A 22,894-nucleotide genomic window follows, 5' to 3' on the forward strand; every position below is an offset into this window, starting at 1 on the left:
TATAGGTTGCAGATCGGATGGTGTACCAGTCGCTAGGACTGATTGTTTCCATTAATTTTGGTTTTCTTCTTTCTTCTTTGCTCTGGACGAGGAGAGACTCATTGTTGCATCTAGATGGCAGCTTGCTAGTTTTTAAGATCCCAGTTGCTACTCACCAATGTAGGAGGTGGAACAATGTTTTGTATAGTATGTTAAGCAATGCATGTCTCTTGCGTCTCTCTCCTGCAGCGCGTGTCTCTCCGGGGGCAGGTCCTTCCTCAGCCAGCAGTTAGAGAGAGACTTCTTCTGCCTCTAGGAGGCCTCCTTTTGAGCCTGGCAGAGTGGCCAAACTAATCAATCATAACATAACATTAGAATCATAACATCAATTCTAAGCACCTGAGAGAGAGCAGGAACCTCCCAGAACATTGCTTTGTGTTGCGCCCAACAGAAATACCCCAGGAGGATAACTTTTACAATCAGGAGCTCCTCAGTTGCTCACAGCAAATTCCACCACAGAGTTTACAAAGAGTTATGGCTAGAAAAGCCACACTAAGTAATTTACTACACTGCAGCTGGTTATTGTTTCATGGATGCTGACAGAAATCACAAGACTTCTGGTTCAGAGAAAAAGGACTTTAATACTCCTAATAAAACAAATAGTATGAGCATCATGCTTGTTTGCATTGGTTCCCCTGGCCTCCCAAGTCCAGCATCGGGGGCTCAGATGGATGCCTTCATATGCCATGGGTTGAGTTATAGGAGAGGAACACTGAGCTTGGGGGATCTGCCATCTTATAGCAAGCAGAGGAAGACTTACTTCATCCCTTAAAGTTTCTTTCTTTCTTTCTTTTTTTTTTTTTTTAATGGTGATTTGGGTGAAAGTTTACAGAACAAATTCACTTTCCATACAGCAGTTCACACACATGTTGTCTCATGACATTGACTATAATTTACCCCAGTGCAACAGCTCCCCTCCCACTTCCTCCCGGTAGTTACCTCTTCCCTGTGTCCAGCCCTCCATGCACTCCTGCCCCCTGAACTATCTCCTTGTGCATTAAGAGCCCTTCTTTCTCCCATGATTGTTTTTTCCAAGGAGTGTATCTACCTCAGGTATGTGTTCAACTCTTATGCTTGTCTTTTGTTTGGCTGGAAGCCACATGTGTGCATTCAATTCCAGACCTGAAGGGCAGCTAGGGACCATAGTCTGAATGGTTCCACCAGGCTCTATCAGACAAGCAAACCTGGCCCCCCCCTTTTTTTCCCCCAAATGATTTTGAGTTTTGTTCCATATTGTTCTACTTTTTCCAGGATCTCCTACATAGATGACATAGATGTCCCTCTGAGTGGTTGACAGTGGTAGCCGGGTACCATCTAGTTCTTCTGGTCTCATAGTCGTATAGGCTGAGGATCGCATGGTGTGCCAGTCACGAGGACTAATTTTTTCCATGAATCCTTGATTTTCTTTATTCTTCTTTGCTCTGGATGAGGAGAGACCCATCATTGCATCTAGATGGCTGCTTGCAAGCTTTTAAGATCCCAGTTGCTACTCACCAAAGTAGGAGATGAACAATATTTTGTGCAGTATGTTATGCCAATTGAACCTGATGTCCCCTGCAACTATGGTCTCGAGCCCACAGGTTCAACTACTCGCTCCCTCTGGGTAGCTGGCTGTGAGCAAGAAGTGACTACAACCTTGTCCCTTATCAGCTCTACTATACCTCTGGGAATTCTTACAGAACATACAATACACTTGTAGAACCATTGTCTGCCAACCCTATATATGGTCTTGGGTACACTCCCTGCTGCATAGACATACCTACTAGTTCAGCCTGTACACCCATCTATCCACCCATATACCCGTGTTTGCCTTCACTGACAACACAGTACTGAATGTGCAAAAGGGTTCATCTTTGTTGTCTGCACCTCCCATGTACCTCTCTATGTCTTCCTCTTCCTCAGTGCCACCATGTTGATCACTCACATTTGGTACATTGCCCTTCTCTTCACCCAAATCAGTACTTATCTCTACCTATCCAACAGTGTTCCCTCCCCTCCCCTCCCACCCCTGGTAACCAACAAAGAAAATTTCCTTCCATATATAAACTGTTCCTTGACTTTTACAATAACGGACTAATACAATATTTGTACTTTTGTGATTGACTTATTTCACTCAGCATAATGTCCTCCAAGTTCATCCACGTTATGCAGTGTTTTGCAGATTCTATATTATTCTTTAGGGTCGCATAGTATTCCATTGTGTATATGTACCACAGTTTGGTTATCCATTCCTCAGCTGATGGACACCTAGATTGTGTCCAACTTTTTGCTATTGTAAATAGTGCTGCAGTGAACATGGGTATGCATATATCTGTCTTGTCATGGCTCTCACTTCTTTAGTATATATACCTAGTAATGGAATGGCTAGATCAAATAGTATGTCTATTTCCAACTTTCGTTAAAGTTTCTTGCTGGAAACACAATTCCAAGAAATGGCTCAGGTAAAGATAATCATGGTCTTATATTCTTGCCATACTCAGCAAGGTATGAAGGAGCATGAGAGAATGATAGAGGAGTGTCTCCCAACAAATAATTCCTCCATAATCAGTATAGAAATTTCAGAAGAGACTCTCTCTTTCTCTCCTCCCCATAGAATATGCGGGTAGTGACCAGATGGAAAAGGAATCTGATCGTGGGTTTGCTCACAGGAAGCATAGGCTGGAGAAAGGCTAATAGAGCCATATTTCTTTGAGAAGGAGTTTGCTTAATGGCTAAGAACACTGACTCTGGAACCAAGACTGCCTGCATTTGAATGCAGCTGTTATAGCCATGGACAAGTTACTTAACCTTTCTATGCCTCAGTTACCTCATCTGTAAAATTAGTATAATTAAGTGGTAAAGCACTTAGAGAAATGCTGCCTGACGTCTAGTAAGTGCTCACTGAATTTTTCTAGGCCTGCCGACTGCCTGTGAGATAATCTATTTGCATTTCATCAGGCAGTGACAGTGGTCTGCTGGCCTAAGAAACTCTGCCTCTAAGTTATTCTCCTTTGGCATCTGGGATGAATAGGGAGGTGTGGGAGGAGAGTAGGTCTTCCTTTCCTGTACAAATGGGTATACTCATAGTCTGGGTTTATTAAATGTTTTTAAATGGTGATGGATGAGGAGCTAGGTACTTATTAGGCTAGGTACTTATTCATGTACAGCACCACTTGGAGGTGTTCTCATTGTTCAATTTAACTACTTCTCTTTTTGTAGTGAATGTGGTGGAGGCACTTCAGGAATTCTGGCAGATGAAGCAGTCCCGTGGGGCTGACTTGAAGAATGGGGCTCTAGTGGTTTATGAGATGGTGCCCTCCAACAGCCCTCCATATGTCTGCTATGTCACCCTACCTGGGGGAAGTTGCTTTGGGAGTTTCCAGGTAAGAGTTGCCATGCAGCAGTAGCAAAGATAAATGTTTAGGTGCTAGTAATGGTTTTCTCCATCACTTTGGCCATTACATTTTTTGCCTGAAATCAGATACTTGAGGACCTGGGCAATTCTGGGTATAACATTCTTGCAAGCATCTGAGGTTCATTTAACCACAAGAGAACTTCAGTAGTATGCTTTTCTTTGAAGCTGCAAAAACTCAAACCCATTTTGAATCTGAACAGTTAGGACTATGCCTTTACTCGGTATATATCAGACTACTAGGCCCAACCTTTGTTTTGAGCTAGCTTCCGTTATTGCATTCCAACTTCCTGCCATCTCTTTTTGAGGATTTAAAGTAATATCCTTACCCCTAGTCCTTTTCCACAGGCAATTACCAAAGAAAGAAGTGTTCTGAGTTCTCTAAGAGATCAAAGATCAAAGGGGAGGGACTATGTATGGTGGAAATAGTACTTATCTAAAGTTAGGAGATCCAAATCCGCATTTCCCTGACAATTGCCAGCTGGTAATTCAGGTAGCTTCTCTGGGCCTCCCTTTCCCTATCTATAACATGAAGGAGATAGGCTAGATTATTTCTGAAGCCTTTTCTAGTACTAAAATTGTATAATTATACGAAGGACCTGTAATACATGATGATGAAAAAAGCCCTTGCTGTTATGTAGTACTGAGACATTTGACTAGTTGGATATTATCATCAAAGATGGATTTTGTACATTGAAGACAGCAAGGTAGCCTTCTGAATTGTCAACCTAAGAGTCTGAACAGGACGTTAGAGAAGAAAACAGATAACCTTTGTTCTGTTTTCCATATGGTTTGTGTAACCAACCCTTATACAAGATTAGGCCCCCTGCTATGTGCTTCCATAGTACCTTGAACCTTCGCTATCATATTACTTATCACAACATACTGTAATTGATTGTCTATCTCTCTTAGTAGAGTATGTTCCATGGGGGCAGAGATCATGCCTGTCTTCTTTCTTGCTCAGTGTTAAATCCCTACCACCTAACTCCGAGCTTTGCACATAGTAGGGACTATACATAAAAAATATAAAACCCAACTGCAGCTCAGTTCCTGCCTCAAACAGAAATAATCTTAAGAAAGCTTCATTTCAAATCAAGTGACTAATTTTTTTTCCTCAGAATCCCAGCTGTTTCTGAGAAATAAATATTATGTCCAGAATGACTAATGTTTATGCTTTCTCTTCTCAGAGAGTAAGTTCTTTCCTTCTTTCTCTTACTTCTTCACATTGTTGAATAAGGATTTTAAATATTTATAGTGATGTCCATAACTAAACCATTATAGTAATTTGATTTCTATTGTTTTTTGAAAGGGTGGAATCATCTATTTGGCCTCTTTTAGCTTATACCTTTTATATTCCATTTTGGCAGGTGAAATTTCTCCCAGTGGTATTCTTCACAAATTACTTTTTCAAAAAGCAGCAGAATGACTATTCCTTAAAAAGCTGGAATTAGAAATACCATTTGACCCAGCAATCCTATTACTAGGAATATATCCTACAGAAGTGAGAGCCAGGACAAGAACAGATAGATGCACAGCCATGTTCATTGCAGCACTATTTACAATAGCAAAAGGATGGGAACAACCTACGTGCCCATCGACAGAAGAATGGATAAGCAAACTATGGTACATACACACGATGGAATACTATGCAACACTAAAGAATAATGTAGACTCTGCAAAATACCACATAATATGGATAAACTTGGAGGACATTATGCTGAGTGAAATAAGTCAATCACAGAAGGACAAATATAGTATTAGTTTATTATTGTAAAAAGTCAAGGAAAGGTTTATATATGGAAGGAAACTTTCTTTGTTGGTCACCAGGGGTAGGAGGGGAGGGGAAGGAACACTGCAAAAAAAAAAAAGCATTGACCCATGTCACTTTAGTTTTGTGTATTTCATTGTACATAAATTATATTTCAATAAAATGTATTTTTAAAAAATTACTTTTCCAAAAATGGTGCTATTATAGTAGATGGGGCAGCAGGCTAGTGAATAGAGAAGTACAAACAGAAATTGAAGAAGCAAGTTAATGTACCAAGCTCTGTATGCTCTTGCCTCAGAGTTGTTAGTTAACTTTCAATATTAAGAATGGTTAATAGTGAACATATCCTACTCTATTTTTCTTTAAACTGTATCATCACTTTCTTCCTTTCCTTTTGTCCTAATCATAAATGACCACAGAGGCCTTTGAGGTAGCCAGTGAAGATGAATTATAAAGGAATACTATGGTGCCTAGGGATTTGAAGTTGAGTGATTCAAAACTTCTCAGAATCAGACTTGTTCTGTGATCCCTGTGTTCGATACAACGGAAAAACATGAACTAATTTTTCATCTTTTCTTGCTTTCCCTAGTCAGCTTTCCTTCCCCTTTCCTCCTTGCTTCCACTGAAAAATATGAAAAAGTATAAATTCCTTCTTCAGACCTTAGACTCTGAACAGGGATAGCTCCTTTGGCTTACTACATTATTGGACAAATGCCTGCTCACAGCTAAAAGTGAAGTCCAAGAATCTCAGACGGGTGCCTGTGATGGAGAGTAGTGGCCTTCTCTGCAGAAGCAGTCTCAGCATGGCTTCATTCTAATCCTGGTTTCTCTAGAGGGATTAAAAAAAACCTTGCTTATCTACAGAACAAGAGAAAAACATAGAGATTTCTAATAAGAAGCCTAGAAATCTGGCTTTTGAGTAATTAATTCTGTGGACAATTTAAACAGGGGTATTTTTCATGTCTGTTGATTATATGCTGATTTCAGCAGCCTTCTTTATTCTGCATTCAATTTAGTGTGGGCTTTAGCAGTCTCCAGCTCCTTAATGACTTCAGGATGTCGATTCAAAATTGTGTTTCCACAAGCCCCAGCCATTTTACAATAAAAACTTTGGAGAGTGTCTTGAACACAACTGATTTATCCAGAGTCCAAGTGTCTTCTATGCCAAGTATTCCCCTCCCACTCCTTCTCCTTCTCTCTCAGACACATATCGACACATATTCTCTCTCTCCCCTGCCTAGTTTTGCCCCACAAAAGCTGAGGCCCGGCGGAGTGCTGCAAAGATTGCACTAATGAACTCTGTGTTTAATGAACATCCTTCCCGGAGAATCACTGATGAGTTCATTGAGAAGAGTGTCTCTGAGGCCCTGGCATCTTTCAATGTAAGTTACTTGGAGTTGGAAGGAAGGAGAGTGGGGGATGGGAAAACTGGCTGGTTAAGAAGTCTTGTAAATTACTAGGGACCAGAGCATGAATTCTTTTTCTTCCTGCTTATGTCTCTATTCTTCCTGTTTATTCTCTGTCAGTCTTTTGTGTTACATGCACCATATGCCTGTCTCCAATTCTTTATGTTGTAGTTTTCATCGATGTCTGTTATCTAGAAACTTTTAATTGAAGATTTATGGAATTTTAGTGATACTCCAAGGGAGCTCTGGTGGTAGTGCCTAAGGCATTTGACTGCTAACCAGAAGGCTGATGGTTCAAGCGCACCAGCCACTCCTTGGAAGGAAGGTTGGGCAATCTACTTTTGTAGTGATATCACTTCAGAAACCCAACAAGGGGTCGCTAGAAGTCAGATCTGACTTGATCGCAGTGAGTTTGTTTTTTTTTTAGTAATATTCCAAAATAAAATCTGAGCTTGAATTTTGTTTTTCCCAATTTTGGTTTAAGACTTAGTCCCTTTTTCCTGCAGTGCCTCAGTGGTGGTTTTTTTCATTTTTTTTTTTTTTTTTTAAATATGCCTCTGTTTTCTTCTTACTTGTCTCCTGTCTCCATTACTTTATCCTAGTAATAAAGAAGTCCTTTGTGATAGTGTCTTGTCTTTTTTCCTTTTAAAGATATGAGGATAATTTATTTGCTCTCTTTAAAAATAACATCTGTTCTTTCAAATGATGATGAAAAGAATAATTATAATCCTAACTGAATATTTACCTTGTGCCAGGTATTGTTTTAGGTACCTTAAGTATATGTTATCTCCTTTGATCATAACTACAATCCTGTTAGGTATAAGTACTATTATTAGACCTGTTTTACAGATGAGAATACTGAAAACACAGAAGTGAAGTAATTTGCGTGAAGTGACATGGCTAGTAAATGGTAGAACCAAGACCGGAACACAAGCAAACATCTGTACTTTTTTTAGCTTAGGCGTCTTAAAAATTAAAACTACCTTTCTCCCTCTCCACAAATTCACTGGTAGTGTGATAAAGTCAGACCAATTTTCTGTTTCTCTTCCTTTTGCTATTTATTTATTTATTATTGTGATTTGGGTGCACATTTATAAACCAGATTCGTTTTACTCTCAACAGTTCATGAACATTTGATTCCATGGCCCCAATTATAATCCCCAACCATAAAAACTCTCCTCCCATCTCTTCCCTGTGACTACCCCTTCCCTGTGCCCTTCTTATCTATGCATTCCTGTCTGTCCACTTTTCCCTGTATGTGAATTCTGCCCCTCTGATATCTCATGCCTGATTGATCCAAGGGGTGTATTTCCCTAGGGTAGATGGGTGCATCTTCCTGGGGTAGGTGTTCTGCTTGTAGGACTTTCTACTGTTAGGCTGAGAGCCAATCCATTGAAGTGAGTCCATTTCCAGGCCCAGGGCCATAGTCTCTGGGCTCTACCAGTCTCTATCCAACCAGTAATTCTGGTCATTTTTGGGTTTTTGAATTTTGTTCCACATTTTTCCTCCCACTCTATCCAGAGTCTCCAATTTTGATCCCTTTCCAAGTGGTTGGCATTGGTAGCTGGGCACCATCTAGTTCTTCTGGTCTCAGGGTCATGAAGGCTGAGGTCCTCGTAGTCTGTCATATATTTAGACTAATTGTTTCCAAATGATATCGATATTCTTCACTCTTCTTTGGTCCAGATGAGAGGAGACCAATAGTTGCATCTTAGATGGCTGCTTGAAAGCTTTTAAGACTCCAGTTGCTACTCACCAAAGTAGGATGTAGAAAAAGATTTTTTTTTTTTTTTTTTGTGATTTGAGTGAAAGTTTACAGAGCAAATTCACTTTCCATACAGCAGTTCACATACACTGTCTCATGACATTGACTACAATTTACTCCAATGCAACAGCTCCCTCCCACTCCCTCCCAATAGTTACTTCTTCCCTGTGTCCATCCCTCCATGTACCCCTGCCCCCTGAGCTGTCTCCCTGTGCATACACAGCCCTTCTATTCTCCCATGATTGTTCTCTCCAAGGAGTGTATCTATCTCATGTAAATGTTCACCTCATATGCCTGTCTTTTGTTTGGCTGGAAGCCACAGGTAGGGGTTCATTCCAGACCTGAGAGGCAGCTAGAGGCCACAGTCTCATTGGTTCCACCATGCTCTATCAGACTAGCAAACCTGGTCCCCCCCCTTTTTTTCCCCAAATGATTTTGAGTTTTGTTCCACATTGTTCTCCCTCTCTATCCATGATCTCCTATATAGATCCCCCTCCTAGTGGTTGACAGTGGTAGCCAAGCACCATCTAGTTCTTCTGCTCTCATAGTTGTATAGGCTGCAGATCGGATGGTGTACCAGTTGCTTGGACTAATTGCTTCCATGAATCTTTGGTTTTCCTCATTCTTCTTTGCTATGGGTGCAAAAAAAAAAAAAAAAAAAACATTGTGCATCTAGATGGCTGCTTGCAAGCTTTTAAGATCCCAGTCGCTAGCTGCCAAAGTAGGAAGTGGAACAGTGTTTTGTGTAGTATGTTATGCCAATCGAGCTTGATGTCCCCTGCGACTATGGTCTTCTTTTTTTTAAAAAATTTTATTTGGATTTGGGTGAAGATTTACAGAGTAAATTCACTTTTCATACAGCAGTTCACATATACTTTGTCTCATGTCATTGACCAAAATTTACAATGCAACAGCTCCCCTCCCACTTCCTCCCCATAGTTACCTCCTCCCAGTGTCCATCCCTTCATACTCTTCTGCACCCTGAGCTATCTCCCTGTGCATAAGCAGCCCTTCCTTCTCCCATGATTGTTCTCTCCAGGGCGTGTGTCTACTTGAGGTAAATGTTTAACTCACATGCCTGTACTTTGTTTGGCTGGAAACCACAGTTGTGGGTTCAATTCCAGACCTGAAGGGCAGCTAGGGGACATAGTCTCAGTGGTTCCACCAGGCTCTATTGGACCAGCAAACCTGGTCCCCACCTTCTTTTTTTTTTGCCTCCAAATGATTTTGAGTTTTGTTCTACATTGTTCTCCCTCTCTATGCAGGATCTCCTACATCCCTTCCAAGTGGATGGCAGTGGTAGCTGGGCACCATCTAGTTCTTCTGGTCTCATAGTTGTATAGGTTGCAGATCGGATGGTGTACTAGTTGCTAGGGCTGATGGTTTCCATTAATTTTGGTTTTCTTCTTTCTTCTTGACGAGGAGAGACCCGTTGTTGCATCTAGATGGCAGCTTGCTAGCTTTTAAGATCCCAGTCGCTACTCGCCAAAGTAGGAGGTGGAACAATGTTTTGTATAGTATGTTATCCCAATTGAACTTGATGTCCCCTGCGACTATGGTCCCAAGCCCACAGGATCAACTACTCGGTCCCTCTGGGTAGCTGGCTGTGACCAAGCAATGACCATAACCTTGCCCCTTGTCATCTCTACTATACACCTGGGAATTCTGATCATTCACATGAACTTGACTATGGTCTTGAGCCCAGAGGTTCAACTACTCGATCCCTCTGGGTAGCTGGCTGTGACCAAGAAGTGACTACAACCTTGTCCCTTGTCAGCTCTAGTATACACCTGGGAATTCTTATAGAACATACAAATATACCTGTAGAATCATTGAGAAAAAGATTTTTATGTACTATGTTGTGCCAGTTGAGCATGATGTTGCCTAAGACTATGGTCCTAAGCCCACAGGCCCAGTGATTCTCTCCCTCAAGGTGTTTGGTTGTCTCTGAGAAGCTTCTTCAACCTTGTCCTTTGTTGCTTCTGTAATATATGTGGATAATTTTGTAGCCCAAGTACATATGTAAGATTATCTTCAGCTAAATCTATCCTTGGTCTTGAGTTTATTCCTGTTCACCTACCCCCACCTGATCTTCTCACCTGTCTATGCATTTACCCATAGGCTGGGGTTTGGTACCAGTGGTAATGCAGTATTGTGCATGTAATAGTATTTGCCTCTGTTGTCTATACCTTTTGTATACATTTCTGTGTCCTCCCTTTCCCCATTGTCACTGTGCTGGTCTCTTCCTTTTGCTTTTACTATTGTTGTTATTGTTAGGTGCTCTCAAGTAGCTTTTGACTCATAACAGCCCCATGTGACAGAGTAGAACTGCTCCATAGGGTTTTTCAGGCTGCAATCTTGACAGAAGCAGAACACCAAGTCTTTCTCCTTGGAGCCAATGGGTGGGTTGAACCACCAACCTTTCAGTTAGCAGCTGAGCACTTAACTGTTGTGGAAGATATAATTACATATATTAAATTGCCTCAGTTATCTGTTCTGTGGATTATTTGTCAAATATTTAAAATCACCTTGGCTTTTCTGTGTTACCTAAGACTCATCTGTTTTTCTTTTTCTATATTAATCAAAGGCAATTAAAATTAGTAAAGTAGTACATTTATTACTACATATAATACATGTAATACCTCAGGTATTATAAAATGAAACATTATTTTGGATTATGGAAAGCAGGATGTGCAGTGATTATGAGCATGGACCGAGAATTCATTGTTTTGAAATGATGTCTACTATCCATGCGACTTTAAGCAAGTTATTTAATCTAAGTTTCAGTTTCCTCATCTAGAAAATATGATGAAAATTATACTTAACACATAGAGAATACATAGAGAATAAATACTTAACACATGAGAATAAAAGAGATATTTAAGTGCTTAGTATATTTTTTATTTAAATGGCTATGGGTGCAAATAATGGAAAATTTCACTTCAAGATGACTTAGGGAAATAAATGAAGGAACTTACTATCTCACACAGCAGGAAGTCCACAAGTAGGGCAGATTTCAGGGCTGGCTGATTCCATAGATCAAGATGTCTTAGTTACCTAGGGCTGCTATAACAAACAATTCTACAGCTGGGTACCTTTAAAGAACAGGAATTTATTTTCTCATAGTTCAGGAGGCTAGAAGTCCAAACTCAGGGTGTGGTTCTAAGGGTAGGCCCCTGAAGTTCCTTAGCATTCTTTGGTATTACCCTGGGAGCAGGGATGTATGGAACTGGATGGAAAGAGGAGGCAACTTCTCAGGAAGTAGTAGGAAGAAACTGAGTACCTGTGTTCCCACTAGTCTCCTGGCCCTATTTGCCCAGTTCAGGTTGACACAAACAAACTATGCGATGCCTCTGTTTTGGAAGTCCCACTCAGCCCCAAGATCTGGAATTATCCCCAATAATATTTAAGCCAAAGAGAAAAACCACCATCAACTGGCACCAAACTAAGCTCATATCAGATGGATTTGGATTGTGTAACTATATATCAGGACTAGTACAACAATGTACCCACAATTGTACAATTTTATACAACTGAAGTTTTTACATCACACTTAACCCTTTCGGCAAGGTTTTACTGTATTAAATTTATCCAATCCTCAAAACAACCCCATAAGGCATGTCTGTGATTATTCCCATTTTACAGATGAAAAACTGAGGAAAAGAGGTTAAATGACTTCACTAAGGCCAAGTGACTAGTAGAACATGTTCTTAACATCTTTGGTGTATTACCTTTCACACACATTAGGCTTAAAGGTGGGACAACATCTTGGTTCTACCTGCTGCTGCAGCATCAGGTAACCAATAGAAGACACACTAGGCAGATGTCCAAAGGCCAGATTTCTATCCAGAATTTTCTATGCTTCTGGCTCCTACTATTTCCCTTTAAACTGCATTTACTGACTTGTCCTCAAGGGTAGTCCAATCCTATAGTTAAATTTACTCACTCTGTTCTTTTGGCTAAATCATGGTTTTCCCCTTTGTAAAATAGGAAAAATCAGATTAAACTTTACCTACCACCCCAGTTAAAACGTGTGATGGCTGTGGTAGGTAAGGTTATGTGTCAACTTGGGTAGGCCCAGTTTTGAGTGGCTGGGCAGCAAGATTTAGTTATTTCCCACAATGAGATTGGTAATCAACTCCATGTTGGAATCTGCTGTTAGCAGCTGAGTAGCTGCTTTATAGATGTGGTCTGCTTCCAGTATATAAGATGATGCTTTGAGAAAGGTCTCTAGCTTTTTGGCACATATAGATCTTACATTTGGCTGAGTCTTCATCTCAGTGGCCTGCCATGTTGTCTGTGAATCTTTTTATTTTTCTTTTTTTAATTGTGATTTGGGTGAAAGTTTACTAAGAAAATTCACTTTCCATATAGCAGTTCACATACACTTTGTTTCATGACATTGACTACAATTTACCACAATGCAACAGCTCCCCTCCCACCTCTTCCCCATAGTTACCTCTTCCCTGTGTCCATCCCTCCATGGACTCCTGACTCCTGAGCTGTCTCCCTGTGCATAAGCATCTCTTCCCTCTCCCATGATTGTTCTCTCCAAGCAGAGTATCTACTTGAGGTAAATGTTCACTCATATGCCTGTCTTTTGTTTGGCTGGAAACCACAGGTGTGGGTTCAATTCCAGACCTGAAGGGCAGCTAGGGGCCATAGTCTCAGTGGTTCCACCAGGCTCTATCGGACCAGCAAACCTGGTCCCCCCTCCTTTTTCTTTTCCTCCAAATGATTTTGAGTTTTGTTCCACATTGTTCTCCCTCTCTATCAAGGATCTCCTCCATAGATCCCCTTCCAAGTAGATGACAGTGGTAGCTGGGCACCATGTAGTTCTTCTGGTTTCATAGTCGTATAGGCTGCAGATCAGATGGTGTACCAGTCGCTAGGACTAATTGTTTCCATGAATTTTGGTTTTCTTCATTCTTCTTTGCTCTGAACAAGGAGAGACCCATCATTGCACCTAGATGGCAGCTTGCTAGCTTTTAAGATCCCAGTCGCTACTCGCCACAGTAGGAGGTGGAACAATGTTTTGTATGGTATGTTCCCTTCATGCACTCTTGCCCCCTGACCCTATGCATGCACAGCCCTTCTATTCTCCCATGATTGTTCTCTCCAAGCAGTGTATCTACCCAGTGTAAATGTTCACCTCATATGCCTGTCTTTTGTTTGACTGGAAGTCACAGGTGTGAGTTCAATTCCAGACCTGAAGGGCAGCTAGGAGCCATAGTCTCAGTGGTTCCATCAGGCTCTATCAGACCAGTAAACCCCCTTTTTTAGTCTGTCAATCTTGAGACTGATTTTGGACTTCAACTAGTAGCATGGTGTGTTGCTTAATACTTGAGACTGTGCCATTTTACTTGTTGACTTTGGGTTTGTCAGTCTCAGCAGTCAGCAGCTGCCTCAGATAAGAGATGCCTCCAGCTCCAGTAGGCTGGGAGCAAGAGGTAGATCTGAAGTCCAAGGTCGAGGGGCTTTTACTCAGCCCCTAGAGTTGGCACTTTGAGCTCAGTTCTAGCCTTCTAAACCGTAAGAGAATAAATTTCTGTTTGTTAAAGCCATCCACTTGTGGTATGTTTGTTATAGCAGCACTAGAGAACCAAAACAGTGGTCTTGGAGCCTTCTAGGTTTATGCTGACCAATAAGGGTGCCAGTAGCCATCTATAGGTATTGAGCACTTGAAATGTTCTCTAAGTGTAAAACAGACACCAGATTTAAAACACTTAGTATAGGAAATTTTTATATACAGTTGAAATAATGTTTTGATTACATTTGTTGTTGTTGTTAGGTGCCATGATTATATTTGCTGTTATTAGGTGGCATTGAGTCAGTTCTGACTCATGGTGACTGTTCTGGTTACCTAGTGCCGCTTTGTCAGGAATATACCACAAATGGGATGGCCTTAACAAACAGGAGTTTATTCTTACAATTTGGAGGCTTTAAGTCCAAGTTCAAAGTGCCAGGCTCTCTAGGGGCTGGGTGAAAGCCCCTCAACCTTGGGGTCCATCTCTGCCTCCTGCTCCCGGCCCACTGGAGCTAGAGGCATTTTTTCACTCAGACAGCTGCTGGCTGCTGAGGCTGAGAAGCCCCAAGGTTGACAAGTAAAAAGGCACAGTTCCGATGTTACCAAAACCACATGGCAGGCCACTAACTTAAGTCCATTGTAAATCCCAAGGTCAGCAGAGCTTAGCAGACTGCTGAGCAACAACACAGCTTCATGCAGGGTCCAAGCATGCCATAGGTTACAGACCATTCCCAAGGCTTTTCCTTATATACAGGAAGCAGACCACATCCCAAAGGCAGCTTCTCAGCTGCTTGTGGTAGATCCCACCATGGAGTTGATTGCCAGTCTCATCATGGGGAATAACTACCACCAGCTGTCTAGCCACTCAACCAGGTCCAGCCAAGTTGGCACACAAACATAACTACCACAGTTTCACCCCTTCTCAACTTGGCACCTGTACAGATCTTAAATGGGTGGCATCTGTACAGGTCTCCTCCAGTGGGTGGCTCCAGTCCCCTAGTTCCTGAATGGTGACCTCACCCCCTTGGCCTGGTGGCCCCGTTCCTCTCCCTCTTGGCATGGCAGCCCTGCCCCCTCACTCTTGGGCAGCGGCTATGGCTCCATCCCACTGGCTCACACGAACAAGCAGCCCCACGCTCCAGAACCGAGTTGGTGAAGGCCTGGCTCTTTGAAACCTAGGGGGCTGCTGTCGTTCCACCCCCAAAGGCCATGGTCCTACCCTTTCAGGCTGAGGCAGCTCTGCTTCCATTTCCTTGGTCTCTCTGCTTCTGCTGATTAATGCCTGAGGACAAACCACTCCGTCAGAAATCTTTCTGCCCAAAAGACACCTGGATTTCTTGCTTCGTGGGCTGGCCAACCTGATACTCCATTTTATGCCGGTCTTCTCTACCAATTAACACCTGAAGGCAACCCACTCTGCCAGGAAGCCATCTACCCAATGGCACCCAGCTTTCTCCTCTGTGGGCTGGTAAGGCTGTCACTGTCTCATGACGGTTTTCTCGGCTCTGCTGCTGCCATCTGTCATGCTGTATGCCAGGGTCTCTCTGCCAGGGTCTCAGATCAAGGACGCACTCCACTCCTGTTTCCACATATTAGGTATCTGTCACAGCAGCACCCTACTCCCGGTACCAAATTCTGTTCCGGTTACCTAGTGCCGCTCTGACAGGAATGCACCACAAATGGGATGACCTTAACAAACAGGAGTTTATTCTTACAATTTGGAGGCTTTAAGCCAAGTTCAAAGTGCCAGGCTCTAGGGGCTGGGTGAAAGCCCTTCAACCTTGGGGTCCAGCTCTGCCTCTTGCTCCCGGCCCACTGGAGCTAGAGGTGTTTCTTCACTCAGACAGCTGCTGGCTGCTGAGGCTGAGAAGCCCCAAGGTTGACAAGTAAAAAAGCACAGTCCTGGTGTTACCAAACCACACGGCAGGCCATTAAATCAAGTCTATTGTAAGTCCTAAGGTCGGCAGAGCATAGCAGGCTGCTGAGCAACGACATGGCTACATGCAGGGTCCAAGCGTGCCATAGGCTACAGACCATTCCCAAGGCTTTTCCTTATACACAGGAAGCAGACCACATCCCAAAGGTAGCTACCCAGCTGCTTGTGGTAGATCCCACCATGGAGTTGATTGCTAGTCTCATTATGGGGAATAACTCCCACCAGCTGCCCAACCAAGGTGACACACAAACATAACCATCACAGTGACCCTATGAACAAAACACTGCCTGGTCTTGCACCAGTCTCATAATGGTTGCTATGCTTGAGCCCATCGTTGCAGCCACTGACTACACTGGGCTAAATAAAATACACTATTAAGTTTAATTTTACCTGTTTATTTTTACTTGCATGTGGCTACTAGAAAACTTAAACATGCAGATTGCATCATATTTTGATTGGACATCATTATTCTAGGTAATAAAGATCCTGTTTGAAAACCTATTTGTCTTTTCTTTTCCTCCGTTACTAGGGCAACAGGGAGGAGGCTGACAACCCAAATACTGGGATTGGTGCCTTCCGGTTCATGCTGGAATCCAACAAGGGCAAGTCAATGCTGGAGTTCCAGGTACTGTTCCACCTACTTCCCTGGTTCTAATAACCTGAGTCAGCCTGCTTCCATGGCCTGTACTCTTTTCCCTTAATTAAGCTATTCTCTCCATTCCCTTTAGATCCTTTAGATGGGTAACCTCACAGGCCATAGCACTATTCAGAATTGCTTGCAAAAAAGGACTTTATAATCAATAAAGCACTATATAAATGTATTTTGTAAAAATTTATTACTTTATGCATTGGTTCTCCCTGGATTGGATCTCACTTGAATAGAAAACCATTCTAATACCTCCTTAAATTTCTACCTAGAAAACTTTGCATTCAATCTCATCTTCACTACTTGCTACTTTCCAAATACAAATGGCATTCCATCTTAGTAAACTGCCTTTGCTAATAATAGGTGCTTTCTGATTTTAATAAGTATTTTAAAAAACATGTAGTCTCCATAGTGCCTCTATTTTAAAGTTAAGGTCTGGTATTCCCAACCAGAGGAATGGTTAACGCCTCCTACTAATCTCTAATTCACTGAAATTTAAATGGGAAGGAAGCGAGAGAAGGTTGCATTCAAATGTTTTTGAAAATATAAATATGTTCCTTTTCCCAAGGGCATATCAGAATTGGTAATGAGAAATGCTTTCACAAATACATATTGTAGAAGGCTCCCCATGGAATTCTCATGCATCTTCCCACTTTAAGATCACTGTCCTGGCATTTCATATCTTCTTCCCTCAGGAGCTAATGACAGTTTTTCAACTGCTACACTGGAATGGCAGCCTTAAGGCCATGAGGGAAAGACAGTGCTCTCGGCAGGTAAGGAGATTTTATGGGTGACGAGGAGTCTGACAGAGGGCTGTTTCGTAGTGGCTGCTGTGTTATACAATCTCTGGTGATGCAGTGGTTAAGCATTTGGCTGCAAACTAAAGTTCAAACCCACCAGCGTTCTAAGGGAGCATAATGCTTCTGGAAAGATTTACAGCCTTGGAAGTCCTTTGGGGCAGTTCTGTCTTCCCAGTAGAGTCATTATGAGTCACAATTGACTCAATGGCAGTGTTTGGTTTTTGGCTGTGCTAGAAATAATGCAGGCCGGTGGTTACCAGGTTGTGAATATTAGAAGCCTTATGTAAGTAAGCACCATTTTCACTCCTATAATCTGTCCTATTCAAATCTTAACTGATTCTTTTGCTTGCCTAGTTTCTCCCACTGGGAAGTTCTTTCCCCTTAAGAATCAACTTAGAACTTTAGGTGCTGATTTCAGTTTGGACTCCAAGGCTAGGAGTTCCTAGTCCCACTTAATCAGCGTGATGCAACCTTTAATTTGTCAGTGACCTTCACATTCCCCTTCCCCACTAGGAGGTGTTGGCACATTATTCACACCGAGCCCTGGATGATGATATTCGCCACCAAATGGCATTGGACTGGGTGAGCCGGGAGCAGAGTGTGCCAGGGGCACTGTCTAGAGAGCTGGCCTCCACTGAGCGAGAGCTGGATGAAGCCCGGCTGGCAGGCAAGGAGCTGCGCTTCCACAAGGAGAAGAAAGATATTCTCATGCTGGCTGCTGGGCAGTTGGGCAATATGCATTCTTCCAACTGCTAGGCATCCATTCACTTATACCCTATCCTCTCCTGGTCCTTTTTTATATGTCTTCTTCCTAAGACTTAGGATGATTTCTGTATATACTTTTTCAATTTTATACTTTCAAATATAGATATATATAGATATATATATATAGATATGTATAAATTCTACACCTGGATTCCTCTTTGCTAAGAAATCCCATTTCTTATTTCCAGATTTTGTATGTAGTTTCACTTAAAACATCCCCACTCCAGTTTAAAAGAAATCTGTCTTTAGAACTTTGCTGGCTCTCAAATTCCTAGATTAACTCTATATAAGTCACTTCAGTAGTACAAAACGATTGACTGTTCACATCTTTGTTATTTAAAAGAACAGGTTGCCTAAGGGCAGATTAGGTGGTCAGTCCTCCCCCTCTCCCTTACTTTCTTTTGGATTCAAACAGGGTATTGAGTATAAAGCCTTTGGCTTTGGTTTATCTTGAGCTAGACCTGCTTGGCTTGGTATCAAGTTGTTCCTCCAGTAATCAGATTTTCCCCAGCCTAGATACAACTACCACCTAACACCCTACTTCTCCCCCGCCTTCAAATGCTACTTTATCTTTAGGCTTCATTATTATTGAAGCTTGCCTTAATATCTGGTTTCTTATTTTTAAATTACTTCTGAAAAACTGCCCAGGAACAACAGGAATTATAAACACAATTTATGGGGCTTAACTATCTAGGTTGCTCCTGGGCATATCTATACTGTGTCAGTACTCTACATTTCCAGGTATATGGCACATTACAGAAGGGGATAAGGTTAAAACACTCCTCGTCTGCTGCTCACCGAGCTTAGTCAATCCCTGTACTTAGATCTTCCTTCTCCCTCTCCTCCCATCATTTCACTCCTTGGAAACATTATCTGTCCAATTTGGTAAGGGTCATGTTCCTCTCATTCCCACCAAGTTGCTGCTATTTATTACCTTAAATGTACGTACCTTAAATTCTCCTTTGTTTTCAATGTTTTACTCTTCCTCCACATTGGTTATTAGAGCATGAGTTGATAAGGAAAATTAGATGAGACTTTGGTATTATGGCATTTTCTAATTGGAACCTTGGAAGATTGCAGGAGGGGAAAGAGAATCAATGATCAGCTAGTTGCATTTTAATGCTATGATGTTCCCCTATCTATTTCTTTCTTTTTTTTTTTTTTTTAAACTTTTATTGTGATTTGGGTGAAAGTTTACAGAGTAAATTCATTTTCCATACAGCAGTTCATACACATTTTGTCTTATGACATTGACTGCAATTCTTCACAATGTTACTGCTAATTCTCTTCCCACTTCCTCCCTGTAGTTACCTCTTCTCTGTGTCCTTCCTCCTCCATCTCTTGCCTGGGAAATTCTTTTATAGAACATTTTGGGATTTTCGCTAATATATTTTCCCCTTGTCTCTGTGATCTCCTTTATACCTTTACATTGCTCAGTGCATTTTCTAAATTGAGCTTGGGATGTTCATGCTCCGGCAACTGGACTTTCCATTTAACAATTAGACTTTGCTTTTAGAAATAGATTAGAAAATAGGTCACAGTTTGTTCTTTTGGATCAGATATGGGCAAGATGTAAAGCAGCCTTCTTGCTTTTGAAATCATCTTGGTGATCAGAACTTAAGGGATCAGATATAAAGGAATCTCACTACAGTTGTATTAGTGCTTGAAAGGAGCTTCCTTGAATTCTTCAAGCCCCTTCTCCATGAATAACTTGTACAACTAGAGTAGAGGCTCCCAATATCCATTAAAAAATAGATGTTTGTTCTATTTTTATTTCTATTCATAAACCAGAAGTCATAAACCTTCCAGTTTCTCCTATGCACCTCTCTTTGGGAAGAAGTGTTAAGGGATATGAATTGTGAAAGAATTTTTCCTTATACTTCCTGGACTTAATATTTTTCTCGAATACCAACCAGTAAGATCCCAAAGAACTTGAGAAAAATTGTTCCCTGATCTATTTGGTGTTAAAAGTTTTTCTTATCTTTTCAGTATTTTCTATGTATGACTTTATACAATTAAAAACAGAATTTTGTCTAGTGAACCAGATTGACTCTTTTCTTGAAACCTATGAATCATCCAAAGTAAATGACCCTTACTTTCACATATATACTAAAAAAGAAGTTATGAGTAGCTTTTTTGGATCATAGAAACAAGATTGTACTGCTGGGAAAAGGGAGCCTGCCTAGCCTCTCCTCCCTTTTCTAAATGTATGGGAAGCTTGGGTTCTGTCCTTGGCCCTTTCTCCAATAGTTCTACCCACTCCATGGCAAGCTCACCTGTATGATGGCTTCAGCACCAGTGTATACACTGCTCTGAAATGTATTTCTTCTGTACTTATCTGTTTTGAGCTTTTTATCTATATTTCTACCTATTGGACATTACCTGAATATGCCACAAAAACGTTAAACTCACATGTCCAAAATAAAACTCATCTTCTACATACCTGCTACTCTTGGAATCCCCAGATCTGTTACTAGAATCATTAGCTAACTAGTTATCTAAGCTAGAAACTTCAGATTTACCTCATCTTCCCTACTGTCATCCATTCACTCTACCTCCTCTAGTTCATGACCTTATGATTTCTGGACTAGTCCACTGTAATAGCTTCCTAACTGGTTTCCATTCTGAACTCCCTCCACATTACCTTCAGATTTCTTTCTAAAATGTGTGACTGTGTCACTTCCTTGCTTAAACCATCACTTAGCTACCTTCACCTTCAGCAGTGTTTCCTAAAATTTATATGTGAAACTTTGGTTACCTGAGATGATTTTAGATGGTACATGGACAAACATTTTTTAATTTTAAATATATAGTTATGCTTTCACTTTAAGTTGTAGTAGAAAAAATAGTGGTTTGCCATTTATGGTATCGTTATTACATTTTTCTTTTAATGTAAATTTGTTTAGTCTATTGAAGGAGTAATACTAAGTTAAAATAAATAGTAAGAAGTACTTGGTAAAAGATTATTTGCAAATATTAAAGATCATGAATACTTAGATATTTTAAGTAGAGAACTTTCTTACCTACAGGATAAATTCCCAAATCCTGGCATTTATTTTGACCCTAAACTTATTTCCAGTTTTATTTTCCAGTTACACAACATCAGGCATACAGAATTTCTTGTCATTCTGATAGTCATCCATTCAATAAATATTTACCAAATGTCTACTATGAACCAGGCACTGAGCTAAATAAACTTTTGAGATATAGTTGTAAATACTGAGTCTTTGCTAAAACAGATATTAAACAAGTTAGAAAGTAAACAAAAGTAATTAAAGATTCTGATTTAAGTTCTGTGATGGAAGTAAACAGGTTGAAGAACTGGAAGGTGGAGCAGGCTCCTTTGGGTGACCGTAGTATTGGGACCTAAAGATTAAGAATGCGAAGGCATGTAAAGAGCCGAAGAAGGAGCATCAGGAACAGAAAATGCAAAGGCACTGAGATGGGAAGAAGCATGCAAGCTATAGTTGAGGGAGAGTGTAGCAAGCAGGTAAAGGGAAGAACGGTAGTGGGGGAAGACATTGGAGACATATGCAGAGCAGGCTGTGCAAATTTGTATCTTAAGTACAAGAGAAAGTCAAGGGAGGGTTTTCAGCAGGCATGTGAGCAACTGATTTTGAAAAGAATCACTCTACCTACTAAGAGAATGGATTTGTGTCTCCTCATTTCAATACAACTGTTTCGTCTGGTAAATTACTCAGCCTTGAAGGCCCAGTTCAAAAGCAAACCCCGTTCTTACATTGTTGTTGTTATGTGCCGTGTAGTTGACCGGACTCATAGCAACCTCTCCTTAGATTTTCCAGGAGGTATCACTACAGAAGTAGATTGCCCAACCTTCCTTCCAGAGTCCTATTAGAGATTCTAATAGGCCAGAGTCCTATTAGAGATTCTTTGTATTGTCATAACAGTTTGTCTCTGATAGCAATGATCACTTTCATAATAGAAATGATTTTTGATAATGCAATTGTCTCTGTATTGCCATTACCTCAGCTGATATTACAGATAAGCATTCATAATGGTTTGATTAATAAATTAATAAATAAGTGAATCTACAGTCCACTAGTGTTAAAGCCTACACTGGGATTACAGAATTTGGGGACAACATGGGTTTTGCCTCAAATCTTGATTTTCAGACGTGAAATACCTGCACCATCCTCAAAAAAAGTGAAAGCCCCTTTTTTCTTCAAGGCCACGACTCCTCCTCTGAGGTGGTAAGGAGACTTAGGGAACAGTTTAATTTTAAGAAAATTTTACACCAGTCTCACCAATTGTATTTCAACAGCAGCAAAGTCTGTTAGTTTAAGATATTCCGTGCTGCCAGTACGTTCCAAAGCAACTTTCTGAACCAACGTTGCTGACTTAAGTATTTTTTTAAATATGTGCTTCTATCACATATCTGGCTGCACCTCAGAACAGGGTGCAGACCTGTACATTTTCAACCCCCACTTCCTAGATGGGGTGAGAAGCGACGGAAAGCAAACCTCCAATAAAGAAATTAGGCCTGTGCTTCAGTCTGCAGTCCTCCTCCGCGGCTTTAGTGAAGGGGGAGTCACTGACTCCCCTTAGTCCCCACAGATTGACACCCAAAGCGCGGCAGCAGCCACTTCTCGACCTGCCCAAGATGGCTACCGGCTCACCTCCGTCATCTTCCCGACGTAGGCACGCCTCCATTGCGTATTTAAACTGCGCAGGGTAAGTAACTTAGACTTGGCCTTTGATTGGACAACGTGACTGGCAAACTTTCCCCATCACGGCAGTTTCTTGTGGTACCTAGAGCCGGAGTGGCACAGAAGAGAGCTAGAACCGAAAGGCAGTATGGGGGATGTGCTGGATCTTCAGGATGCTGGGGGT

The 22,894-nt window shown here is 41.3% G+C and overlaps 1 protein-coding gene across 1 annotated transcript in view; it reads left to right on the plus strand.

Annotated features, from left to right (window-relative positions):
• The window catches only part of LIX1L (limb and CNS expressed 1 like), a 32,706-nt gene extending 14,672 nt beyond the window's left edge, over positions 1–18,034 (plus strand). Inside the window, exons 3-7 of the mRNA XM_042782118.1 lie at positions 3,238–3,401; positions 6,440–6,580; positions 16,362–16,457; positions 17,174–17,251; positions 17,792–18,034. Coding sequence (XP_042638052.1) covers positions 3,238–3,401; positions 6,440–6,580; positions 16,362–16,457; positions 17,174–17,251; positions 17,792–18,034 — 722 coding nt within the window. The remainder of the gene's footprint in view (positions 1–3,237; positions 3,402–6,439; positions 6,581–16,361; positions 16,458–17,173; positions 17,252–17,791) is intronic.
• Positions 18,035–22,894: the final 4,860 nt, after the last annotated feature.

Source organism: Orycteropus afer, unplaced genomic scaffold (genome assembly GCF_000298275.1).
Source record: "Orycteropus afer afer isolate SDZICR_OR568_19922 unplaced genomic scaffold, OryAfe1.0 scaffold00010, whole genome shotgun sequence".
NCBI classification, from domain to species: Eukaryota; Metazoa; Chordata; class Mammalia; order Tubulidentata; family Orycteropodidae; genus Orycteropus; species Orycteropus afer.